Raw genomic sequence first — 25064 nt, 5'->3', positions numbered from 1 at the left:
AGATTACCTCAAAATACACATCACTTTGCCTCTTACTATTGATATATTAAAATCAAAGATCTGGCAAAGAGATCCTGACTGATTTCAGTGGGCCCAGCCTTTCAAACAGCACTTAATGTAGTGAAAGGGACCAGCAGTGTCCTAAATAACTAAAATTTCAATGAAAGTCAGTAATGCTAGAAGATCCTTTTCATGAAGAGGCCAATGGGCCTATAAGCAATCAGAGTACAAGAGTTTTTCCAGCTCAGTAGTGCAAAATTTTGGTCCTAGTGTTTATAGAGAGGTTCACAGTCTTGAGGTTTGCCTAGGGTTTCTCCACAACGTGAAAATTTTGAATAAGCTGCAGCAAAGCTTACTGCCATTGATTGCAAAGTTGGCAAGATTCCTGTTTCTCCCCGAGGTATGCTATATCACAAGACAACAGAATAACATAGCGATAGCAAGAATTGAACGAGTACTTCTTTTATTCCTGCCACTGAGTTGATTGTGGAGATCAGCAGTAAGCAGACTTAATTGTACAATGTTTAGGTTTAGTCAGCTCTGTTACTCAATCACCCTTCATGAAAAAGGAGGTGGAATTAAGAGCGTTTCTCCCTTGAGTACAGGAGTAGAGGATTTCTCAGACTCCTTAACAGAAAACAATGAAAAATTTAATCTGTGGGAGAGACAAAAGAAGTTTCTATAACCCTTGGGACCCAGTGTTTCACCTCAAGTCCAAGCTCAGAATCACTTCCCTTCTGTTCAGGCTACAGTTGTGAATCTCTCATGGGCATTACTATCAGGTAAGTTTAGTCCTACTAAATCTGTTTACTATTGATACAGGTCAATTCACAATTGTCAAATTATATTTACACATATATAGGTATCTACAACTAGGGGTGCTAGCTGTTCAAGGGTTCTGCTAATGAAGCCAGTTAGGAAGAACTACCACCCCTCCACCTTCTCCCAGTTTGAAAGCCAGAAATGAAGATGTCTCCAGGACAGTGAAATGATAGCAAGCATTCTTTGGAAAAAACCCCACTTTTTAAAGTGACAGGGTAGGCAAATGGTCAATGAGGAGTGTTCCTTCTTAGCCACTTTGCTTTGAGCTTACACTGAAACCATAAAGAGCAGTCCACACCCTGCTGCAATTCCCTTGCTGTAAGGAAGGGTCTTACGACAAAGAAGGGCTATGGAATAGATCCAGTAAAGGACTTAGGGACATAGAAAGCTCAATTTGGTAATACTTACTATTTAGGCACCTGATCTTCAGAGAGGAATTCACACTGTGTTAGGATCTGAGGCACAGGAAGAGTTTGATGCTACAGAACAGGATCCAAACCTGCAGCATGTGATGAAGTTGTGAGTGACCCAGACCAAGTAAGTGGGTTTTCGGAAATCCTATCCCTCATCAGAAATTACACTGTTCACCCAGGGCTGCAGAGACGCCTTCCTCCATAAAGCCCTACTGGGTATTCAGGCATTGACTCAAGCATACTGCCCCCTCCTACAGGTAACCTTTCAAAGACCCTGGGAAGACTCACTCTTCTCTTTTAATAAAAGGTTGCTGTTGCAGATTTTCTGTATAACAGACAGTGGTTAGAAACATGCTAACTGGAAACTGGAAACACAGGTTCTGTTTCTTCTTTGATCTGAATGGACTCAAAGTTATTTTCTTCCATATCCCTAGAAGGGATAGGATTTACTCAGCTTCCCATGTTCTTGAAAGAGGTTAACTCTGCTTTAATATTTTGTTTTTGTTCATTAGCAAATGCAATGTTCATTGGGTCAGAGAAACAGAACTAGACAGAGGACAGAGTTCTATGGCTTGTTGGCATTTTTGCTTGAGGAAAGTCTGTTAAAATCCTTTGGATCTTGAAGTGGGACTTGAAAAGACTCAATTTTGGATCAGATTGGATTAATAAAATTGGTCCATAGTAATCTTCAAGGTTAAATAACAGATCCTTCACAAAGTTCATGTGCATCCAGATGAGGCTTTTGGATAATTTTTTAAACATTTTGTGTTTAGTCACTTCTTAAAGTTTTTGTTTAGTCACTTCTGTGAAATATTTTCAGACATAGGATGAAAAGTAATGAGCATAATTATGAATTTTTATTCATGAGTTAAACAATTTATGTGGGTAGTGTGAAAATTTACATCTAAGGAGGCAAGCTTCTCACATAGGTTAAAAAAGTACAGCTTAGCTGCTAAGGCACAAGAGAGAAAGTGTAAAGCTTCCAGCTTACTGATATATGTTTGAACATGCTAGAAGTATGTAATAACCAAGCCTTGCAGTGTAAAAATGAAAGGAAAATTTACACGTTTTATGTTTTTCATGCTATAGCCATGATTATATTGTAGTAATTTAAATATACACCATGTACTCCATTAGGAACTGCTCCTTTGTCAAGATTTTGATCTCTTTTGAATCAATCTGTATCAGCTGTGTGTTGTTTAAAGTATTCTTATCAACTCTTCTATAATTTGCTTTCTTTGAACAGCCTCTGTGCTGGAACATTTGATCAAAGAAATAAACCTTTACTTGAACAACCCAAAGTAAAGTGAATGATCATTTTTATAACTCTGTATTATAAAATATAAATATAGTTGGCCGTAGATTATACAGGATGATATAAATAAATGAGTTTGAGATTTTTGAAATGCAAGCATATCCAATGTATCACATATTTTGGCCTTTAACACTATTGTCTATCATACAGAAAAATCAATGAAATGTTTAGAAGGCAGATTATGCAACTTTTAATAATTTTACTCCTCCATTAACTGGTAACCATATAAAGAAACACTCATGCCAAAATTAAGTAAGGAAAACATAAACTCATAAAGTTTTGGATTTATAAATTTCTTCATAAAGAAAATGTTGATTGAAGCTCTGTTATAAGGCTGTATTCTAATGCAAAAAACAATGGCTATTTAAGATTTAAGAGGCTCAACAGTTCTGGACTATGGACATTAATTCACAGCTGACCACTAGACCTGTAATTATTAAAAATGTAGAAAACAAATCATATGTGTTTGAGGTTTTATAGCTGTACAAATTTGGTAACTCACATTCAATTCAATTGTCTTTTATATAAACACACATGTAGATGCCTCCCTGAATTGAGGGCAAATGGAGTCTAATCAATATGAAGAACATAATACATAAAGGATGGATGCAAATTTTATAGTACACAAGTAAATAATTAATTTATACATTCTTACTGTAACAAGGTAGAAAAGTCAGCATATTTTGAAGTTTAACAGAACTTTTGCCACAGCTATGAAAACTGTGGAAACGCATCTCAAGAACATACAGTGTTAACTGTGTGCAGTCCAGGGAAGGTGAGGTATGTAGGTATTTTGCTTCATATGAAAGAAAAGGGTAAGGTGTTCTGGCCTGAGAAGAACATTTTACACGCCAGGTCCATAGCAGGTGATTGAAGTAGGCAAAAAGCCAGGATTACACTGACTTTTGTATGCCGATCCTCTCTGGTGATGAAGTTACCCTTGCAGAGTGCCTTTGTTACTCAGGGAAGGGGTTCACTTGTTCTCAGCTCTGCAGCAGGGCGTTTTACTTCTCAGTATAGATACATAAATGCTACTCATAGTACGAACTATTTAGGTCCTAACTCTGCCACCCTTCCTGACACTGGGACTGTTTCAAAGAAAGAGCCACGATTCTGTAGAGATTTGCAGGAGCCTTCAATTTTCTTCTTATGAATAGTTTTACTGTCTGAAACAGGACTCCGACAAATCCTTTTAGAATTGAGACCTATTTTAGTGCTGCTTAGTGCAAAAGGTGACAGAATCTGTAGAAACTGTTTGTTGTCTGTGCCAGGAACTGTAACCAGACAGATGTGAAGTAAGTCAGAAGGCTTCCATTGGCCACTATAGGCTTTAATCAGCGATCTAGTAAAACCTGAATGATGGACTTTGCATAGCAGAATTTTTTGGCTTCTGATACCATAGGACTCTTTTAACCTAATGCAACTATGAGTGGTGGCTAAGGGCCCACATCTGGAAATACTTATACACTAAGTAAAACCCTTGCTCATGTGTAAGCACATGAAAAACTGTGCATCACTTATTGAGTTTGCTAGAAACTCAGTGTTGCATAATCTTTAATATTGGTTTGAAAAAGCATAGTCAACAGCTTATGGGAGCCCAATAAAACAAAAAGTCTTGGGGAAAAAGGGGGCGAGGTCAGGACTTTGCATTAAAGATAGTTGTAAGGTAAGAGAAGATGTGGTATTTCTACACTTGTGATTATTACTACTGCGTAGGAATCCAGGTAAATAACCACATTTTGTATTTACCTTACAAAGCAGAGATATTTCAATGATGAAAATGAAAAATGGGTTTGCTCAGAAAAGCCTTTGTGTCTGGAACACAGCTATAAGTAGCTCACTATCTAGGTTGAAAATGGCAATGCACGGTAGTGTGTCCTATTTTTCCGTGCTTGCAGTGAAGATACAATACTTGAATTCAGCCTTGGTAGTTACTAATACACCACACAGACACAATTACACCCTGTGTGCTGCATAAAGGAATCACTTGTGGTCTGCCCCTGTTACAATGAGCAGCGGGGGGCCAACATGCAAGAAGACAAAATGCTTTACAAGGAGGAAGGAGACCAGAAGAGTCGATGTACCCAAATACAAGGACCTTGATTCTTTTTGGAGTGATTTAAGTCACTTTCCATCAATTATCGTCCTTTGTCTCCAGAGTCTTATCACAAGCAGCATTACAGGAACCGAACAAAACAATACTCAGGCTCAAATAATCCTGTGAACTGTGCTGACATTTCCACACCCTGTTGCTGTGTTTGACCACTAGTGAGATTTAAACAAAAAGCAAAAGACAAAAACTCAAAATCCAAAATGTAAAAAGCACCATACAAAACAACAACACAGGTTCTTGTTTTAAATAACATGCTTAGCCCTTCCTGGTGTCTTTTCTGCCATGTAGTATTACTGATACCTCACATTGCAATACCGTAATGATGTGAAATGAAAAACTGCAGCACAAAACAAGACTGACTTTCTCAAATATGACAGCTTCTCAGACGAAAATTTCCTGCTTTGTAGTAAATTAGATTCTGTCTCCTTCCATTCCAATCTCCCTTTCCCTCTTGGTGAAATTTGAGTTTCAGAACAATTATAAATGAAAAATTTCACTTATATATAGGCAGAAGTGCTTTGCAGCTAAATTTTGATTTTTCAGTGAAATACACAATGTCTATTCATTCACTTTTACTGTTCAGAATCAGAGTAATAAATTTTTATTTATTACTGATATGTGAAGTTTTAAGGGCACATGAAATCAATGAAAAGCATCTATTTTTTTATTCATTCATGCTAGATATGTGACATTTCATGGTAATTCTTGACAGAACACTGAAGTCATTACTTATCTGAAAATAAATTAAAAAACATGGAAAGTCAAAAAAAAAAAAGACCTTAGGAAAGTCAGCTATTTTTGACAGTAAGTTAGCTTCTGTGAAACAAAGCCTTGTCTTTCAGAAAGTGTTTACGATCTATGAGTGAAAAAAAAATATATCCTTGGGCTAAAGTATTTATTGGCACCTAGGAGTCTGAAGAGAGCAAGTCAGGCCTGTGGTTTTTTGAGGGCACTTTATCATTGCCTGCATTCTCAAAGGGATCTGTGAATGAATAGAGCTGGATTACTCAGCCTTCTATTCCACGCCTATTCCTCTCCATTTTCCTTGGCAAGACTGAACGCCAAGCTATTTTTAGCTAGAATGTTTTCTATTTTTAGACAAATATCAGTTAAGGGACATTGTTAGGAAAAATTTAAAAGAAGAAAAACACATGGGGGTGGGGAAGAGGCTTCCCATCTCATATTGTGAAGCAAGCCCTTCAACCTGTAACTCCAGGCATTTCAGCTGTTTCCAATCTTGGAAAAATAAAGAAAATTCAGAGTTCAGGGATTTAAAAATAAACCTACCCTCTGGCAAACACACCAAAATACAACAAGCTGTTACTATGTGAAACAGTGACTACAAAAACAAAGAACGTTTTCCAATGTCTAGATTGGGATAAAACTTTGGAACTATTAAGTTATAAGAATGTTACACAGACAGGTAAGATTTTTCCAGCTTCTTATATATCATGTTTTGGAGAAAGAAACAGTGATCTGTGAAATAGATTTTGTTTTAATAAATACAGCTTTAAGATCCCAATCTGACAAAGAAAGACAGTATGAACAGAGTTTGAAACACATTGATATTCTGCACGTATTTTTCACCTTTGTCACCACAGCATTTTTACAACAATCCATCAAAAAAATTTGCTTTTGCTGTACCATGGGGTCAGAGTAACCAACTTTGCACCCATTTTAGTTTTTTCTGTTCCTACTCTCTTCTTCCATAACACAGAAAAACAAACGGCTTCACTTTCATTTGGGATACATTAGGATTACAAACTACGTTTTATGTTAACCAGATCTTTGTTGAAATAAATCATAATGGAAATAACTTTTTTTGTTTGTGTTTTTGAGAAAAACCAAAGCTGTATGACAACTTTCCCTTAGTTGCATTTGTCACATACTGAATTAATTTGAAATATATTAGAGAAAAATAAAAGAACAGTCCACATCAGACCCTCGGACTTTCTTCATCTAGCCTGAAAAGTAACAAAAGTCTGTCACTCATTAAATGCACAGTAACAGGAAGCTGCAGAGTTATCAAGGAGAGCTTTAACAATAGCCTAGGAAGATAAAGAGTCAAAAATCTCATGAGGATAAGTGTAAGGAAGGGAATAAATTGTTACCTATTGGGTGCAGTAGAGGGACTAATTTGGTCACTACCACTGACTGGAACAGTAGTCCCACTGAGGGACTACTTTGGACAGAATAGAATTGCCTTCCCCAGTTTTCCAGCTTTGAAGTTTCTCTTATGGTCTTGTAATAGCTACTATTTACATTAAGCCCAAACTGACAGAATAATAAGATTAGGTGAGAATATCAGTTTCTGTTTAAAAGAGACATATTTCTAAAGTAAATGCTTTAAAAAATTAAATTAAGATTGATAAAATGGACAGATTTTTAGTACTTTTGAAAATGAGATATTTTTCCCTCTGAGATTTTTTTCTGTAGTAATCATGGTTAGGAAAAACATAGAAAAAACTCACATAAGGATATTAGGTTATGAACATATTTTCCAAAGGCTCAATACTAGGATAGCAAACAAAGAAAGACCAAAGGAATATTTAAAAAATACTGAAAATCTTGAAGTCAGTCCCATGATTTTGTCATACATGATGTTGATAATGGTGGTTTGGCTCATATTTACTACAAATTAAAAAAAGGTATTTAAAAAGCCTAAATAATCATCCAAAGGAAATTCTTTGGTCAGCTGACCCTTTCCAAACATCTCCTGGCCTGTAGTACTGGTAACAGTACCTGTTTTTTGAACAACTGATCTTCAACCAATTTACAAAGGAAATCAATAGTGCTATCCCCATACTACAGACAGGGAAACTGAAGCATTAGGAGGAAATGTGACTTATCCAAGGTCACACAACAGTACTTGGCAAAGCTATTAATAAAATCCAAGTCTCATGAGTTCTAGTCCAGGGCAGTATCCAATACACTGTACTGTCTTTAGATCACCCTGAATAACCTTTCTTACATACAGGCTTACTTTCTATACTGTCCCAGATCTTCAGCCCATGGTAGTTGAAAGAATTTCCCTGATTTCAACAGCTCAAGACCTGACTTGATGTGTATTTCACAGCTTGTTTATACGTAGTATTAAGTTATGATGACAAGAGAAGAAAATACACTTATTAAATTAAACAAGCTACAACAGTTGCCTTAATTTTCCTAAAAAAGAGAATATTCAGAGAGTTATATGAGCTTATTTACTACAAATATACATATAAGAGTCTTAATTGATATGAAGAGGCTTTCAGAATCTAATTAACCTCCTAGCTAGTCATTAGCTCTGTGACCTTTAGAAATAATTGACAGAAGAAATTTTCTTTTCTTTTCATCTCATTCAGAATTTCCACATCAGGTGACTAATCCTACATGTGCTCTAGGACGCACAGCACATCTGTAAGGATTGACGGGATAATGTGCAGTAAGTCCATAAGCAAAACAGGACCATGGTATTCCTCTCAGGTACAAGTACTGCCCATGGACTCCCAAGCACCATTCTCATCAACTCCAACCTTTTAATGTGCTAAAGCCGTATTAAGTTTTAAGTCTCAAGTCCCTCAAGGAAATTTAGCAGTATTTCATGCTTACTAACATGTTGTGGCTAGTTATACTAAAAGTGACTGGATTTTCATTTCAAGCTAGTTTTTCTACAAGCCTGTGGAAGAATGTATTGCTGTCTATCACTGGTTGTATGCTTTCATTTGACACATTTTTTTTTTCAGAGCAAAAATGTTTTTTTCAACAAGCAAAACACACACAAGAAAAAAATTCTAAATTCCACTCCCCTATAGGGCTTTGTTCCCTGCCATTTTAACATATAGGTCTGTGAAGATTTCCCTGTGTGCTGTAAAACACAAAGGATGAGCAATCTGCAGGGAGAATTTCACATGTTCAGAACCTCCCTTCTTCCTCTTAGGGGAAAATGCTGCTACAAATGGCACACAATTCTTTTGCTATGTTCAGACTGTTCTTCCAAATACAGGAGTCCATTGGAAAAGGGAAAATACTCTGTAAAAGGTAAAAGGTCAATTCACCAGCAGCTACTAGAGCAATGAAGATGTATGATCCTATGCAAATCAGGTTAAAAGAACAATGTTAGATGTTCATTATCCATAAAAAAGAGTCTATAATGTGTAAATTATTTAACAATGTGACATATTATTGCAAATTAGAACTATTCCCCTTTTTTTTTCCCCATGGCAAACCTGCAGCTGCATCACAATGGCCCTAAGATAATTAATCTCCTAGAGTAGTTTAGATTAATTCTTGATGAAATCTTCACTATCACTATGCAATAAAAAGCAAGAGTTCACCCAATTCAAGTTTTCCATACTTACCTAATTTCCATGAGAAAGGAGAGGGAAAAGAGGATAGAGGAGCATCAGGTGTAATGGAAAATCAACCCCTAACAGTCAGACTGAAAGAGCAAGAGACAAGAGACAAAGGAGAATACAACTTGATGACACTCTCAAGTATGTCCTGGCATGCAACTGGGAGAAGATTAAGAAGGATGAAACTGAAGATGAGTTGAAGATCAAAAGACTCTCAAAAACTGCCTAAAGTCAGTCCTTGGCAAGAGAGATATAAACATTATTTGACAGAAACAGTATTGATACATATTACATGGAGAATCATGTTACTGTATTATCACCTTATTTTGCAATGTTCTACTGTGCCATATCTGAAGTAGGACTGTAAATACTTTGAGCTGACCTGTCAGTGTACACTAGAATACAGCAAAATTGTAGGAGTGGGCAGAGAGGTGCGTGAAAGGGGATAATACACTTGATACATATTCAGGTGAAAAAAAACATGCAGAGTAAGAAAATGTACAGATAAGAAACCAAATGAGGATAAGGTATTATTGAAGCAGAAAGATATCACACTGTATTGCAGAAGCTGACATCTTCCTATATGTAAAAGTCTATGTTGAGGACCCTGCAACCCTTCTAAGAACTGGGGGGGAGGGTGGAAGAAAAAAAAAGAAAAATGAGAAATAAAGATGTAGTTGAAACCAGACGCCAGAAAAAGATACAGTCAAAAGCAGATAACAAGAGAGATATTTCAGAAAAGGAAAAGACACTGAGCTCATGGGAGAGCTTTTTGTAAGGTAAAAGACAGCTGCAAATATCAGACAGATGTGTGTGCATGTGCACAAAGTAGGAGTTTTACACAGTGAATTTTGCAAAATTAAGAGATTTGGCAGGTGATCAACACTCATGACATAGAACCTCAGTTAGCAAAGAGAAAGATGAAAGAAGTCTATGTTCCTCTTTTTTCTCTACTAGTGACTAGTGGTATAGCAGAGGGGAACTGAGAAGGTGGATGGATGTTTGTCTGAAAATGGAAGATAGGTTTAATGGGATGAATTTGAAAGGGCTGACCTAGTAGGAGAACTTGAACTAAAGGCAGTGACCACTGAATCAGCAGAGGAATAGAAACCAGTTGGAGAAAGAGGGACAATAATAGCAGCAGGGTCAAAGAAATTAATGGATTGGGAGCTTAAAAAGAGCTGAAAGATAAAGTGGTGAGTGATTTGTGGAGGAACGATTTATGTGCACGCAGAGAAAGGACCAGGGCATTAAACTCAGTATCTGAGAAACTGAATCAAAATCGGGACTTAGTGAAAACTCACTAGAGGTCTGCTAAAGCTGAAACAGTAGCTGATGCTTTGACATGAAAGAAATGTCAAGGAAAAAGGGACAGTGAGAGAGAAAACAGGCAGGAAGTTTCACCTTAAATCAGCAAAGGCTTGATGGTTTAGCTGAAGAATTACAGCATATTTCTGTAACATCGTTAGGGTTCTAATTCCATTGGAAGTCAAGATGCAAACATTTCCCAGTATTTCTGCTATGAAATCTGTCCCCTTCAATCTAAGGGCGATGTCCTTTATGAGCTCCTAAGCAGTGGGTTTACAGTACTGGATTCTTGTTAATCAGAGGAGTGTGGCAGTGAAATATCACTGACATAAGCTGTGTTACAATCACTTATGTTTTACAGAAACAAGGAGAGGATCTGGCCTCATTTTTAATAAATACAAAGAATGCATAATGCACATACTCAACTGCTGTAAAACTCTGACATTTTCTCTTCCCCATCTCCTTATTGCCATAAGAAAGTTATTGCCTAGTTCTATGCAACTGTGCTGAATATATTATTGTTGGTATTTACATACACACTTGGAAGGTAGCATAAATAATAAATTAATATTTTTTCCCAGTGTTGAAGGAACTCTGCACAGTTTCTGCTATTCTTTAAAAGAAATTACTGTACCCAGCAACTAATAATCACTTTTTAATTGAAGGAAAATTGAATGAATGAATGACTGTGGTGTGAGTGGTTTGGTGGTTGAGGACATAAAGTGTGAAGAATCTAGTTATCTCTAAACAGAAGTCTCAGAATATAGAAGTCCCAGAATATACCTTCCCTTCCCCCCCCCCCCCGCCCCAAACTAATACATATCTTCATACAGATTTTGGTAAGACTCAAAATAATTGTCACTCTTGCTTGAAATGGATAAACTTGAGTGTTGAATGAAAACATGTTCCTCTTCATGAGTACACAATGACTTTTACTTACCTGTGTATGTTGTAAGTATATTTAGTGGGTATTAACTGATATACATTAGTTTGGTAGATAATTTTTGTGATGTGAAAAACTCAGATATACCAAACTGCCTGTTAATCAAGACCATTTTGAATGAAGAAATTGGAAAACATCATCTCATTTATATTTATTACACGCAAATAAAATTGTTCCATATGTAAAAAAAGTATGAGATATTTATTTAAAATATTAAAAGAAAAGAGCTCAAAGAATAACAGGAACTGGCCTTTACAATTCTCTTGATATTAGCCACTCCATTTTTCATCAAGACAGATTTATTGAGATCATATATCTATAAGTTGGGTAGGACCAATTTTCCCCTGAAAAATAGCGTAATGAAAAATGTGTAATGTTGGTTAGATGTATGACATTTGCTGTCTTCTGATATTTTAAATAACAAGATATGGCCTGAAAACTCACTCCTTCAGAAATGCTAAATGTAATTAATCCCAGTAATTAAACTGAAAACATTTGCTTAATAAAATTAACAGCTTTAGCCAGATCTACATGAAAAGTTATGCAATTTTTCTATTTGAATAGCAGTGGTTTAACTTAAAAGTAATCAGCTACATATTAGAGAGCTTTTAATTTTCTTTGAATATAGATTCTTCCAAGAAACTATAACACCTTCTGATGACTGATAACATGGTTCTACCACAACTGAATAGTAACTAAATAGTTAATATTATGCTGATTGAGAACAGAAACCGGATTTTAAATTGAAGACCTTTATACAGTTGACAGATATATTTCAAATTTTCATAAATCTAGAAAAAAGGTTTTCTTTCTCTGTGCAGAAATCTGTGAGTACAGCTATGCCCTTTTCTTCTGCTGAAATATAGTTATTGAAAATTGTAAATGATCAGATTTAGTAATACTGTGTGATTCTCAGCGGCTGTTGATTGCTCTGGAAGAACAAGATTAAGAACTTGTAAGTATGTAATCTAACCGTCTGAAAGTGAAAAGAAGATGGACTCCTTACAAGGAAAATATGTGTAATGTAGTCAGTTTAACTGATAAATTAAAATATTTAAATGTGTGGCAGATTTCTATCCTGTACCTAAAAATATACCCAAACTACATGAAGAGTCAAACCATTTATCAGATTGTATATTTTCAGGGGCTCTATTCCTCTTCTATACTTGTAACTGTGATGTTAAATACCAAGTAAAGGCATGATAGTCTTGTTCAAAACCTACACCCTGCAGAAGTACTCCTTGGATCCTGAAACCATATCAGTATGGATGAAGCTTAAGTATTTTATGTTTCAGGTAAAACATTGAAAGATATAACAGAAAAACAAATTCAAAGCTGACAGAGCATATGGAAAAACTATAAACATTCACCTAATTTGGCCTTTTCTGCCTATTGTTAGGTTGCTCAATTTAAATTACGTACTGTTACTTTCATCCCTGTAAAAAGGGATGCCCATCAAACCTTGGGTATAGCCAGAAAATTACACATCTGCATTCAAAACTGCCTATCAGCCTATCCAAACTGGCCCACTCTTAATGCAGAAAGGAATTTTGCTGGTGTAGTGAGTGCTCTTTCTGAAAAATCTAAAAGTTACAACAAAATAGACATTATTTGTAATTTTAAATTTTAACTCAGATATCTTTAAAAACCATAGTCCTCAAGATCAAAAGTATTCATTCATCGTAAAGCAAGCAATAAATCCCTAACTGGATTACTCACCTATTTCCACAAGAAAGCCTGCAGGAAGAAGTAAAGATATCACAGGAAACTTTTCTGCTAAGAATACTCTGGCTTTTTGCCACTAGAAGAGGACGGGACATTATTTTGGACATAGAATTTGAATTTTGTTGGACATAGGCTTAAAAAATCTAAGTGACAGGAAAGGCTTCATGTCTATACAGAAGATTCAAAGTAAGAGGAAAAGAGATGATGGAGAGGAGGAAGACATTATGCACTTTCCTCCTAGTCTTACATCACATAAATTTTTGTTCTGCTGTCAGAACCTCACCCTCTTCTAATATGGGAGAAAATCTAGGGGGAAATCATGAAGGAAGTAAAAGAGTATCTTCCTAGATGGTGACGTATGGATAGACAGAAAAGTGATATATATTCCTGGGTGCAGTTTTTGCGCATCTATGGTGGTGTGTCTCTGACTCTTTGTAAAGTGTAGCAATGTTCATTTTTTTATCCATAAAAAACATTATATGTAAATAACTAACTTCCTTACATTCCTAGTCTCAAACACATGACTAACCCAGGTGAAGAATCCAAAAGCATCAAAATCTCATTTGAGACAACATATAAATTCTTTAAAAATCTGAAACTAAAACCTTTAAAAACTAAGTGCCAAGGTATTCAGGAATAAATTTTCACTGACTTTTAACCTTCCAATACTTTTTAAAATTATAATATTATAATATTGGATGGCTAATCACTCAGATGCTTTGAAAACCAAAGTTGTATAGGTCATATAATCCATTTCTTAGATAACACTGTGAGAGCTTTGCTATAGCAACAAAATCATTGAAGGCTTCATGTATTTTGCATAGCTTGAATCCCAACGTGATTTTAAAGTAAACTGACTTTTCTGCAAATATTAGAAGCTTAAATTTTAAAATTTTAATTTTTGTTTAATAATTTCCAGTAATTGTAATTAAAAATTGCCGTATATATTTACAAAACCAATATTTAAAAAGCCTTTCTAGCATTCTGACACTACTGCTTTGATATTGTTACTATTACATTATATTAATAGCATTCTGTATGTTGTAGCTGAAACATTTTTATTGTGTAGATTGTAAGTAAATTTTTCTTGCATTTTATTAAATATCTTTCCTTTGTAAATAATCAAAAAGCTTAAAAGGGTAGTTAAATGCCTTAAAGCAGTGGCTCTTAATCTTCTTTCACATCTTTTACAATGTATTTTTAGTTCCTCCTGGACAGACAATACTATAACTTTTGGAGTGTGGAGACAAGGTATGCAATGTTTTCTGGAGAGCATGTGACTGGGGGAGAGTAGGAGACAAAGGGGAGATTCAGCTGGTAGGTAATGGTCAAGACATGGAGAGGACTAATGGGACACAGGAACAAAGTAGCACAGAAAGCTGGACAGAGATCCCATTGCAGAAGTTTCTGTGAGACTCAGCAGGATAAAACTTGCAGCTCACAAGACACAGCTTTCTTTCAGTCTTGGCTTCACCACCTCCAACCCCCAAACCAATACATTGTCCAATTCTGCTCTCCTGCTGCTATGTCACCTGAGGGTATGATCTACTCACTTGGAGCACCTCTATCTCAGAGCAATACATGAAGTCTTACCTCAACAATATCTGAATTCGTTCGACTCTCATGTGGCTCGTTGTACTCGGTATATTTCAGCAACACTTTGTCCATATCAGTGCTGGCATACTGGAACAGTTTGTTGGTGCTGTTGAAGATGATCAGAGCAATCTCACAGTCACACAGAACACTCAGCTCATAAGCCTTCTTCATTAACCCAAATTTCCTCTTTGTAAAGGTCACCTGGAAAAAAAGCAAAAAACCCACAAGTTACACTCTGTAGTCCTTCTCCCTTTTTACTGCAACTGCGGTAGTCTTTGAATAGAATATGTTCAGAAGACAAATGCATAAATATAATTACAGTAACAAATAGAATATATATGTGTGTGTATGTGTGTCACATAAGGGAGTAAATATATGTAATTATCACTGCACAAAACTTGAGGTACAGGCAAGGAGAATGAGACGTTTTCATTTAGTGGTGCTATGAAGTGTTGATACTGTATCTCTCTCTAACTTCTAAATTCAGATACCCTTTAGACTGCATACATCTTTCCCATCAATATTTACTGCATCTCAGATTAGCACTTGTAAATCGTTTGAACATGTGCAGTCAATTCTTATTTTTGATAGCGACTGACTTTGATTGCAAACCCCTCAACTCCTGCTAGATTTGAAGCAAAGAAATTTTATACAGCATTTAAGTAGTGTAAAAGAGATACATTGTTCATATAAACACATTCACAATAGTTTTGAAGAAATATAAAGCATTAAAAATTCAGACATTCATGTCAGAAATGAGAGTTTTAAAGCATGAACAAAGAACAAACAAAAGCTGGTCAGCCAGTCAGACTTTTGAAAAAAGGTCTTTTCTAACCACATAGCAGATTTTATTTCATTTCAAGCTATATCCTTAGAAATATGAACTGGTATTTTTTAGTACAAGGGGTCATATTGCACAGGAAAAAAATAGGGATGGGCTTATAAATTCTCAGAATGCCAGTGAATGCCCAGACATCATGCAAAATCCAGGTAGAATGAAAAATATAATTATTCAGTACAAAACCCTAATTTTCCATGGGGACTGCTTTGACAATGAAAGACCTGCACATTAAACAATTTTTTTCCTCTTTTTTTCTCCATTAGCTTACAAGTTCCAGTAAGACATGTGATTCGAAATAGGAAACTACGAAAAGCTGTTTAACTTAATTATATGGTTGAATTTATCTCCTTCTGTTTCTTCATATGTGCAATTTCCATTAAATATATGTGATTCTTTACACATATTTTATTCTCTAATAATTTTCAGTGACAAGGATTTTTAAGAAAAAATATGGTTTTGCTAAGCCTATAATTAATCAAATTTAGCATGCAGTCAAGGTACTTAATAGGTCAAGGACAGGCACACAACCAAGTTTATAGGTCTGCCTAATTCTGCACTTGTTGCTACCATTACCTGTACACTCATAAGCAGTGGCATCGCTGCACTTTAATGCTGAGGCAAGAAGATTCATTTGCACACGAGTCATATGGCTGCTGTTTTATCTTGTCACACTCCTAATGCAAGTTAATGCTAACTGCAATCCCAGACTACCTTAAAATCCCAGCATGTCAGGCCATGGAAAACGTGACTTTTAAGTATTGCCAATCCCTATTTGCTAGACCATCTCATAAAGACGAGGCTTTGTGCCAATACTATGAACACTTATTCTCCCAAATGTATACTGAATGTTATTCCTCTTACTGTAAATTTCATTTTAGCCTCTGTCAATGTACTGTAAAAAAAGGTGGATTGGCATTAAATACAATTATTCAAGCATTGTAAAAACACATTTTCCACAGCACTGGTCTCAAGTATGCATAATTAATAGTTAGTTCTTTCTAAATTTTTCTATCATGGTTTTTGATATTTGGAATGAATAATGAGATAGGTAATAAAACTTCACTCAAATTCTACAAAAAAAAAAAAAAAATTAAAAAAATCCTGTCTTTAAAATACTCCTTTAAACTTTTCTCTGATTAGAGAAAATTGCAATGCAATTGTTGAATCATATATATATAAGCTTGTTTTAGAAATAACTAAACTTGCAGAAAATAAAATGTACTAATTCAACATATTTTCTGCATCTAACATGCCTTTCAATCAACTTTTTGACCACAGTGTGTTAGGTGGAGTGTCTCTGTACAATACGGTTTCTGTTACGCAGAAACCTCTGCATTTAGCATGTTATAGTTTTTCACCATCAAAGTACACCCTAGTACAGAAATATCCTTAAAGCCACTGTTTGTGTTTACTGTTAGGTGCTCCTAAACATTTAGAAAAACCACACAGCTGTGCTGCACAGTAGATACTTATTTCATAATACTTATCACCAGAATGATGCTGGTTAGAGTTCCTTTTTTTGGAAAGTGGAAAAAAAAAAGAGAAAAATAAATCAGCCAGATCTTTCTTTTCTCTTTCTCTATTATATAATCTTAATTGCTCTGAATTTGATTTGGTTTTAACTCCTTGATTTTTTCTAATATTTTCTAAATGTATCAGCTAATGCTTTCTCTAACTGCTGATAAATGAATTTAAAACAATTGTATCTATTACTGTTTCTGTGGTGATGTGGAATACTAGTTTTTAAATGTGCCATTCATAGTAGTTTATCTTTACATATATATAATACATATATATATATGTATATATATAAATTTATTATGCTTTTACACCAGTTTATGGTAGAGGTGAACTTGTATTTTTGAATGTATAGTGAAAGGTCAGGTCAGTAACTTCGGAAGAGATTAAGAATACTCTTCAAGAAATTATCTTTTTTGATACATTCTTCTATGTGGCTACATAACAAAGATGAATACACCATATGCTAAAATATTTTTGTGAGCAATATAAGTAAAAAGCATGTTTATTACTTAAATTTTTTGGCTATGACTTTGTTCATAATTTGCTATGTTAACCACACTCACCCACACTAAAAGTATCTAAAAAATATCGTTAACAATATTCTAGTATTGCACAAGTTATCCTGAGTGGTAAAAATTAGCATAAATTATTTAAAACATCTGTTCTGTTTTGTATAGTTGGAAAGCAGTGTGCAGCCTACACTTAAGAAGCTCTGATTGCACTTGAACCGACTTAGTGCTAAGAATGAACAAGACACACACATCGGCATGAATACAAGCTGTAGCTACAGTACCAAAAAATTAGGTGTTTACATAGTCTTGTTATTATATATTGTGTTCAAAGTTCTGTCTTGATAGCGTCATATAACAGCTGACAATGTTACTTTGTCATTTGACATAAAGATCACTAGTGTAAAGAAAATACACATATGAGACAATTCATCAACATATTTTAAAAAAGGTATCTAAAAAACGCCTACGTTTCAATATTTCTTTAATATTTAAGTTTTTTCAGTAGCAAGAATTATATTGCTACCTGGTTCACAAATTCACTTCTCTTTAGGAGAAGAATAGGCAATTTAGGAAGTCCTTCTCTGTTTGAGATATTTTATAATAGTGTGAGAAGTGGAAAAAATGGAAGTGGAGTGGAGGGACAAAGTGGAACAGCTAAAAGGTTTTTATCTGTTATCAATCATTTATCAATGATCTTTAAAACCTTTTTAAGCCCATGTATATAAAGTACTGGGTTTTAAACAATGACACAATTTCTAAATACTGGTATGAGGTGCTTTTTTATGTATAGTTTCATATGTATTGCAAAAGGAGTAGTGTGCAGAAAGTACCACAATTATTTCTGAAACCTACAAAAATACCCTAAAGTCATCCCTTCATATTAGCTGAAAACCCACTAGTCTACTGTACTTGTCTTAGCTGTACGGTTATGATAGTTATTTAATATTTATTTATTTATTTACTATTTATTTTCGATTTAATTGCCCTCTTAACAGGAATAGCAGTACCAAGAAGTTTCTAAAGCCTGCAGCATTTTTGTATATGAAGAGGCATTAATTCTGATGACTTGGTATGCTGTGAGCTAATCAAGATGGTGCTTGGTTACAAAATACCCACAGTGAAATAGCCAACTTTTAACTTCCTTGATATAAATCGAGCTTTTTATGCATTTTGGATGAAATTCTAACTAAAGGTGAAACCCATGTGCTAAAGGAAAGGCACTGCCAAAGGAGGATTTTTAAAAGGATGCTTTTCCACTTCAACTCTAGCTCTTAAATTTCATGGAAACGCCTCTCACATGGCATAGTCATTGCAATATCTGCAAGTGGAGCCGTAAACAGCCTGAAATCAAGTGTGTGTATCACACACTGTGCTATGTTCCATTTAAAGGGAGCAGAGGAGACTTTCTTGTTTAATTGCTAGTAAGTTCAACTTACTTAAACTATATAAATTAGAAGGTAATGTTGCCTGGTTGCAAGTACAAATCTTTCATCTGTTGAAATTTAAATTTATCTTTATGGGTTATACTGGCCACTGGTAATAATCTTTATTTAACTAAATTTGTAACAACAATACTTCTGATAGATGTTAAGGGATCAGTGAAGAAACAGTCACCATGTGGTCTTTGTTTCTTTTTTTTTTTGATAGGAGTTGGTTTCGGATTAGTTTAGTTTAGTTTAGGTTTAGGTTTAATTCAGGTCCTTCTAGTAATTTTTCTGAAATCTCACATAATATGAGAGGCTGAACCATAACATCACTCCATATTTGTCACTAATAGTCACAGCATGTGTGCTAACATTTTATGTTTTCAAAGTAGCAGTCCTGTGATCTTTCAAGCAATTCAGTCCAGACAGTGTCAAAATATCAGTGCTCTCCTTACTTCTTCCTATTCTGATTATGAAGATATATAGCTGCTGACACAGAAAAAATGAGAGAAACAGGGAATTTGCACATAGTCCTTTCCATATACATTTCCTGCCATTAAACATGTGAAAAACAGGGACCACTGATACACAGAAATATCCGATAGTGGCACTATCCCATAAAAAAAAAAATTTATTCTGTTTGTCCTTATTTCATCTGGAATGTCTAAATTTCTGATGTAGGGCAGGCATGGTAGATACAATGTATGTGACAAATACCAAGTACTGTGTCCAGTTCTGGGTCCCTCAGTTCAGGAAGGATATTGAGGTGCTGGAGCAGGTCCAGAGAAGAGCAACTAGGCTGGTGAAGGGACTCAAGCACAAGTCCTATGAGGAGAGGCTGAGGGAGCTGAGGCTATTTAGCCTAGAGAAGAGGAGGCTCAGGGGAGACCTCATCACTCTCTACAACTCCCTGAAAGGAGGTTGTAACCAGGTGAGGGTTGGTCTCTTTGCCCAGGCAACTATCAGCAAGACAAGAGGGCATGGTCTCAAGTTGTGCCAGGGGAGGTTTAGGTTAGAGAGTAGAAAGAATTTCTTTACAAAGAGGGTAATCAGACATTGGAATGGGCTGCCCAGGGAAGTAGTGGATTCTCCATCCCTGGAGGTTTTTAAGATGAAACTGGATGTGGCACTTAGTGACATGGTCTAGTAACCACGGTGGTGTTGGATCAAGGGTTGGACTTGATGATCTCGGAGGTCCCTTCCAACCCAGCTGATTCTATGATTCTATGATTCAATTTACCTAAATTCAAACATAAGTTATGTTCGTAAACAAAGCCATGTGTAATCCAAGGGGCTCTTCACTAAAATGTCACTAAAAGGCACCTAAACCTATCCTGTTGAAGCCCCAGGTAACTACCGGAGAGGCAATTGCTCTTGTCATGTTCTTTCTTCTCTTTCCTCTTATTTGATTTTTGCTTAGCTGTTTGTCACATGAAGAAGTCTGACTGCAACAATCTTTACAATAATCCTCAATGGGACTGGGAAACAGTTCCAGTGCAGGATTCATTCTGGACAAACCTTCCTTTATGCAAAAGCTGGCCATGCCATATTAAATGGAAGACCCTTTAAAGAGCAGTGAAGGACTTTGATCAGACTGCTTCCATGTCCTTATAACCCTCCAGCATAACTTACAGGATGAGATAGCAGTGATTTATGCTGGTAAAAGAACAATTGTCCCGGAAAGCCTCAAGCATATTGAGCTATGACTTGCTGAATAGTCCAGACAAAGAGGAGTTCTAAGAGGATGCCCTAAAATTGCAACCATAACAAATAAAATGTTCATGATTAACTCATATAAAAAAGAAGGTTTTGTTTGTTACACCACATTTTTAGAATCTTTGTGCATAAATAGCGGATGAAATACTTAAAATAGTAATACTATTCAGTCTGCCCAAATCCAGTACATGATGGTGAATCTCTCTTATGAGTTTTTCCCTTGTAAGAAAAGAGAGCAGAGATAATTGAAAGATTTCTTAATTAACAGATGATACAGCAAGTCAGAAATTAGTAGGTTAGCCAGTATCAATATGCTTCCCATTTTAACTTACAAATTAAGATCTAAAACCAAACAGGGTCAAACTTCTGACGCTTTATTTCCTTTTGTTGAATCAGAGAGATAAGATTAAGTTCATTATAGACAGATCTACAGATATGTACATATTTTAGTCAAAAAAATCATCTTAGAAGCACAGTAGCTAACACAATACACAAAAAAGTTGACTTTTTTTTTTTTTTGTATGCTATCACCAGTTCTGGCAGGTACAAATAGATGTTTATTGTAAAAAACATGTTTACTAGATCTGTGCTGCTAAAATGTTCATAAGGTAAAGGTCAAAGAATATTTCATTCCCTGCTGAGCAAATGGTCAGGAAGCACATTTGTCTGCATTTCCTGTCATAACAGGAAGAGTGTAACTTCTTCCTCTCCACAATGGCTTCAGTTCTGCTTCCCACCTCCAGCTCTTTCTTCCCCAGGGCTTTCCAAACCATTCCTTGCAAGACAGCAAGGCTGTTGCCTGTGTCGACACTATTTTTCAGCTCTACTATGTTGGCAGATCTTTCATTCACCACTGCACTCTCTTTACTTAGCCTTCTTGCTCACATTTCAAATTAAAAGTAATTTGACCTAAATATTTACCTTATGCTAATTCACTCTAAATTATGCTCAGAACATACATTTGTAATACAAGCACATTTAAACCTTAAATATAATGCATTCTAGAAATTCACAATTCAGTTCAGCAGTTTTAAAACTTTACTTCTCAGGTAGTCTGGCTTAACATGAAAAGTGCTGCTAGAATTGTACAGATCACAAGAAATTAGGAGTCACGAAAACTTGGGGTGTAATTCTTTGCTTACAGAAACATAACTTTACCTCTGAAAAACCAGGCCCAAGGCCTAACCTTAATGTTACATTCCAAGTATATGTCTCAGTGCAATTTAATATAAGCAAGGGAAGGAATTAAAACACGTGAAAGATAAAAAGCATATGATGTTTAAGACAAAGGTTCATTGAATAAAATTATGCTTAGTTGCATAGTCAAGCAGTTATGCTTTCATATGATAACATTTGCCTGGGGGAAAAAAAATAAAATCTCATATACTGGATAAAATTAAGACACCCCATGAGGGAATACTGAAAATATAAGGAGATTGGTGGAAAAAACTTTTCTATCCAACTTGTGCTCATGTTAGCAGTAATACTCAAGGTTCTGTAATATTTCTACAGGGGAGCTTCTGATTTAGACGATAGTCTCTTACCCTTTCCTTTTAAATAGAACCGAAACACAGATATAAATAGATACATGGGGCTGAAATTAATTTTGAAACTAGCAGCATTAGGTATCTAAGTCAGTAGAACAAATCTAGGTCTTCCTGCAAATGGTCATTTCCCTCTAGGATATTATTCCACTGCCCCATAACCTCACTTTACTTATCTGCTTTGATTTGTTCTCTATTGAGCTGATCACTTCAGTAAGTCTTGGTTTATAGCTTTACAGATTTGCTGAAATCAAAGACTGGTAAAAAGTTTGTACATGAAAAAGTTACACAGCAAGTGTTTGTTACTGTTATACCCCGCTGAATTCCACATACACACATGATACTTTAAAAAGGGTGGACCACTGTTTAGGCACCTTCATATTAAAGTGTACAGTTCCTATGATATTTAATAACAAGGTCCCAGCTGCTCATTACAAAATTGAAAGATGTGTTTTGAATGGTGTGCAGAATCATTAGTCAGGTCAATTCAGTTTTAACTGTGAACCTTCACAAAAAGGAAAAAACTGCGGAACTAATGAGTAAGATGATCAGAGGGACAAAAAATGGTGAGACCTCATATTTCTTAATACTAACTGCAAAAAAGGGGGATTAAAAGCAAGAGGGTTTACCAGAATTGATACCAGAATATTATCAAGTCAATATACCCTCATTCCTGGGTCAATGTACCTCTGGATTTAGCCCACAGTCCATGGATTTAATGAGATATTTTGTTAGTGACCTTGTTTAACAGTAATACCATATCATTTATGTCATTACAACTATTTATTTTAGGCCTGGACAGCCACGCCTGGATGGCTGCAAAGAGAGTTTCAGATGATCCCAGTCTAAAGCAGACCATGAAAGGCTCTCATTAAAACAACAAAATGTTACAAACTGATTAAAACCAGAAAAAATTCAAGGACTTTTCTGAGGCAGATGAATGCAATTGTTCCTTCATGTCTTGATCATAATAAAGGTAGTTATATTATTTCTTTCAAATAAGAAACCAAAGGAAAATAAAGTTCACACATTTTTCCTTGTTTTTCTTATTTTTTTTTAACCAACCTAGAAGTCTTCATAGAAGCATTCTCCAATCTGCTTGATTGAAATTTCTGCAGAAAGAACTTGTAGCAGTCAGGAACTTCTAGCATGAGATATCAATGCTAATATTTTTGGCTATTGATCCTATTGGTGGTGCAACTAATACCACGTGAGCAGTCATAGTCTGCTTGAATGGGCTGTTGACAAGGCTAACATAATCACATGAACCTGAACAATAGTACTAGGGATTTATTCCACATTTATGAAGACTTTATTATCCAGTGTCACAAGAATAAAAAGAAAGCTGCTAGTCACATTGGCTGCTTATAACAGCATTCTCTTGAGAGTTTTCATTCCCATTTAATATCATGGTGGTAACTAAACTACACAAATAAATACACATTTCCTCTAGCTCTGGTAATTATTCATACTCCTTTTACCTGTGGCAAAAAGTAGTGTGAAAGGGAATGTTTCAGATTGGCTTTTTTAAACTTTCCCAACCAAAGAAAATTTGTGATCACTCATAGAAGACTCAAACATTCTTGCCACCTTTGTCACCACACAGTGATTACGAGGGCTAGAAAAATACAGCCAACTTGCAGCCCACATGAAATAACATTTAATTAATGGCTTCTCCTAATTAAAAGCCTGAATTCTGCAATCACTGAAGTAAATGACAGAGCTTTTATGCAGGCCAGGGTAAAAGGACTGGGCCTCTAATGACTAGGTTGCAGTAGTTTCCCTTTAACTTATCCCAAAATGTCAAAGTTTCAAATAGTTTTTGGAAAATTGCAGATTGTATCCCCATATTGCACATTTCTGTGAGATTTGCAGCCAGATATCTTACTCTGGACAGTTTCAACTTACATTTATTACCAGTATGGTCACTGAAGAACACAAATCCAACCAATTAGACTTGCTCGGAAAAAATCCTCTTGAAGGGAGGTCAGCACTATTTTTGTCCCTCCCAATCCAGTCATACAAGCACTTTGAACAGCAGGGGAGTCTCCTACTATATCAGACAGTAGTGTGGAGGAAAACAGCTGATATACTGACAGAATAAGTACACCATTCAATGGTTGATGTAGAGAGCTAGTCAGGACACTGGGTGAGTGGGAAAGCAAGGACAGAAACCAGCTTCCCCAGGTCTTGTAACAACTTAAACCTTTTTTCAGAAATTCTATTTCTGAAAATCTATTTCCAAATAGATTCACCTTTGCACTGGGAGAGGAGAGAATAATTAAACTACTGCTATATCTCTTCATTTGATATGTGTTCCATGTATTTTTCCCTGCATATGCTGTCCTGCAGAGAATTTACGTGCTTCAGAACAGCTGAGGATGCACCATCCAGGTATATCATATTTCCATCTAACAAACCTTGTGTCATGAAACCAGACTGCATTTGAATATAAGCAACAACAAGGCAGTTTCAAGTCAACTGATTTGCTGCTGTTCTTGCAAACATGTTTTCATGAAGTAGAAAGAAAAATTTTCCACTTGTAAATGGCGCTACAAATAGGCTTTGAGGAACTGTGCTTGAGCTGGTATCTTAGTTGTATTAATTGAAAACTTTTAATCTATTTTTCTTTCCAGTGCAACCTTTTAATCTTTTTCAGTATATATTAATACAATCAAATAAAAAGACAATATAGCAATATAAACAAGGTAATCTTCTAAGATTACTGGAAGTGTACAAGTTAGAAAACAAATAAACTGATGCTGCTATGCTGAAGCAGCAATACCTCATGGGATACATTATATTTTAAGAACCAGTGAGGCTTGTGAAAGAGTATATCTCATACAAATAGTTAAAAGATCAATCAGCTATTATTGAAAATCCAGTTGTATTTAATCATATATATATGGTCACTATTAAAAAGCCTGATCCCACAGT

The 25064-nt window shown here is 35.5% G+C and overlaps 1 protein-coding gene across 14 annotated transcripts in view; it reads right to left on the bottom strand.

Moving 5' to 3' along the window:
* Positions 1 to 25064, bottom strand: part of MEF2C (myocyte enhancer factor 2C) — a 135871-nt gene that overhangs the window by 49850 nt on the left and 60957 nt on the right. For all 14 annotated transcript variants that reach the window (XM_051782637.1, XM_051782636.1, XM_051782640.1 and 11 more), the window contains one exon: positions 14567 to 14770. In XM_051782637.1, the coding sequence (XP_051638597.1) occupies positions 14567 to 14770 (204 nt within the window). The remainder of the gene's footprint in view (positions 1 to 14566; positions 14771 to 25064) is intronic.

Source organism: Manacus candei, unplaced genomic scaffold, assembly GCF_025592945.1.
Source record: "Manacus candei isolate 608988 ecotype Guabito, Panama unplaced genomic scaffold, ASM2559294v1 h1tg000016l, whole genome shotgun sequence".
NCBI lineage: Eukaryota > Metazoa > Chordata > Aves > Passeriformes > Pipridae > Manacus > Manacus candei.
The sequence above is the reverse complement of the archived record's forward strand: the minus strand, read 5'-3'. Positions and strand labels throughout refer to the sequence as shown.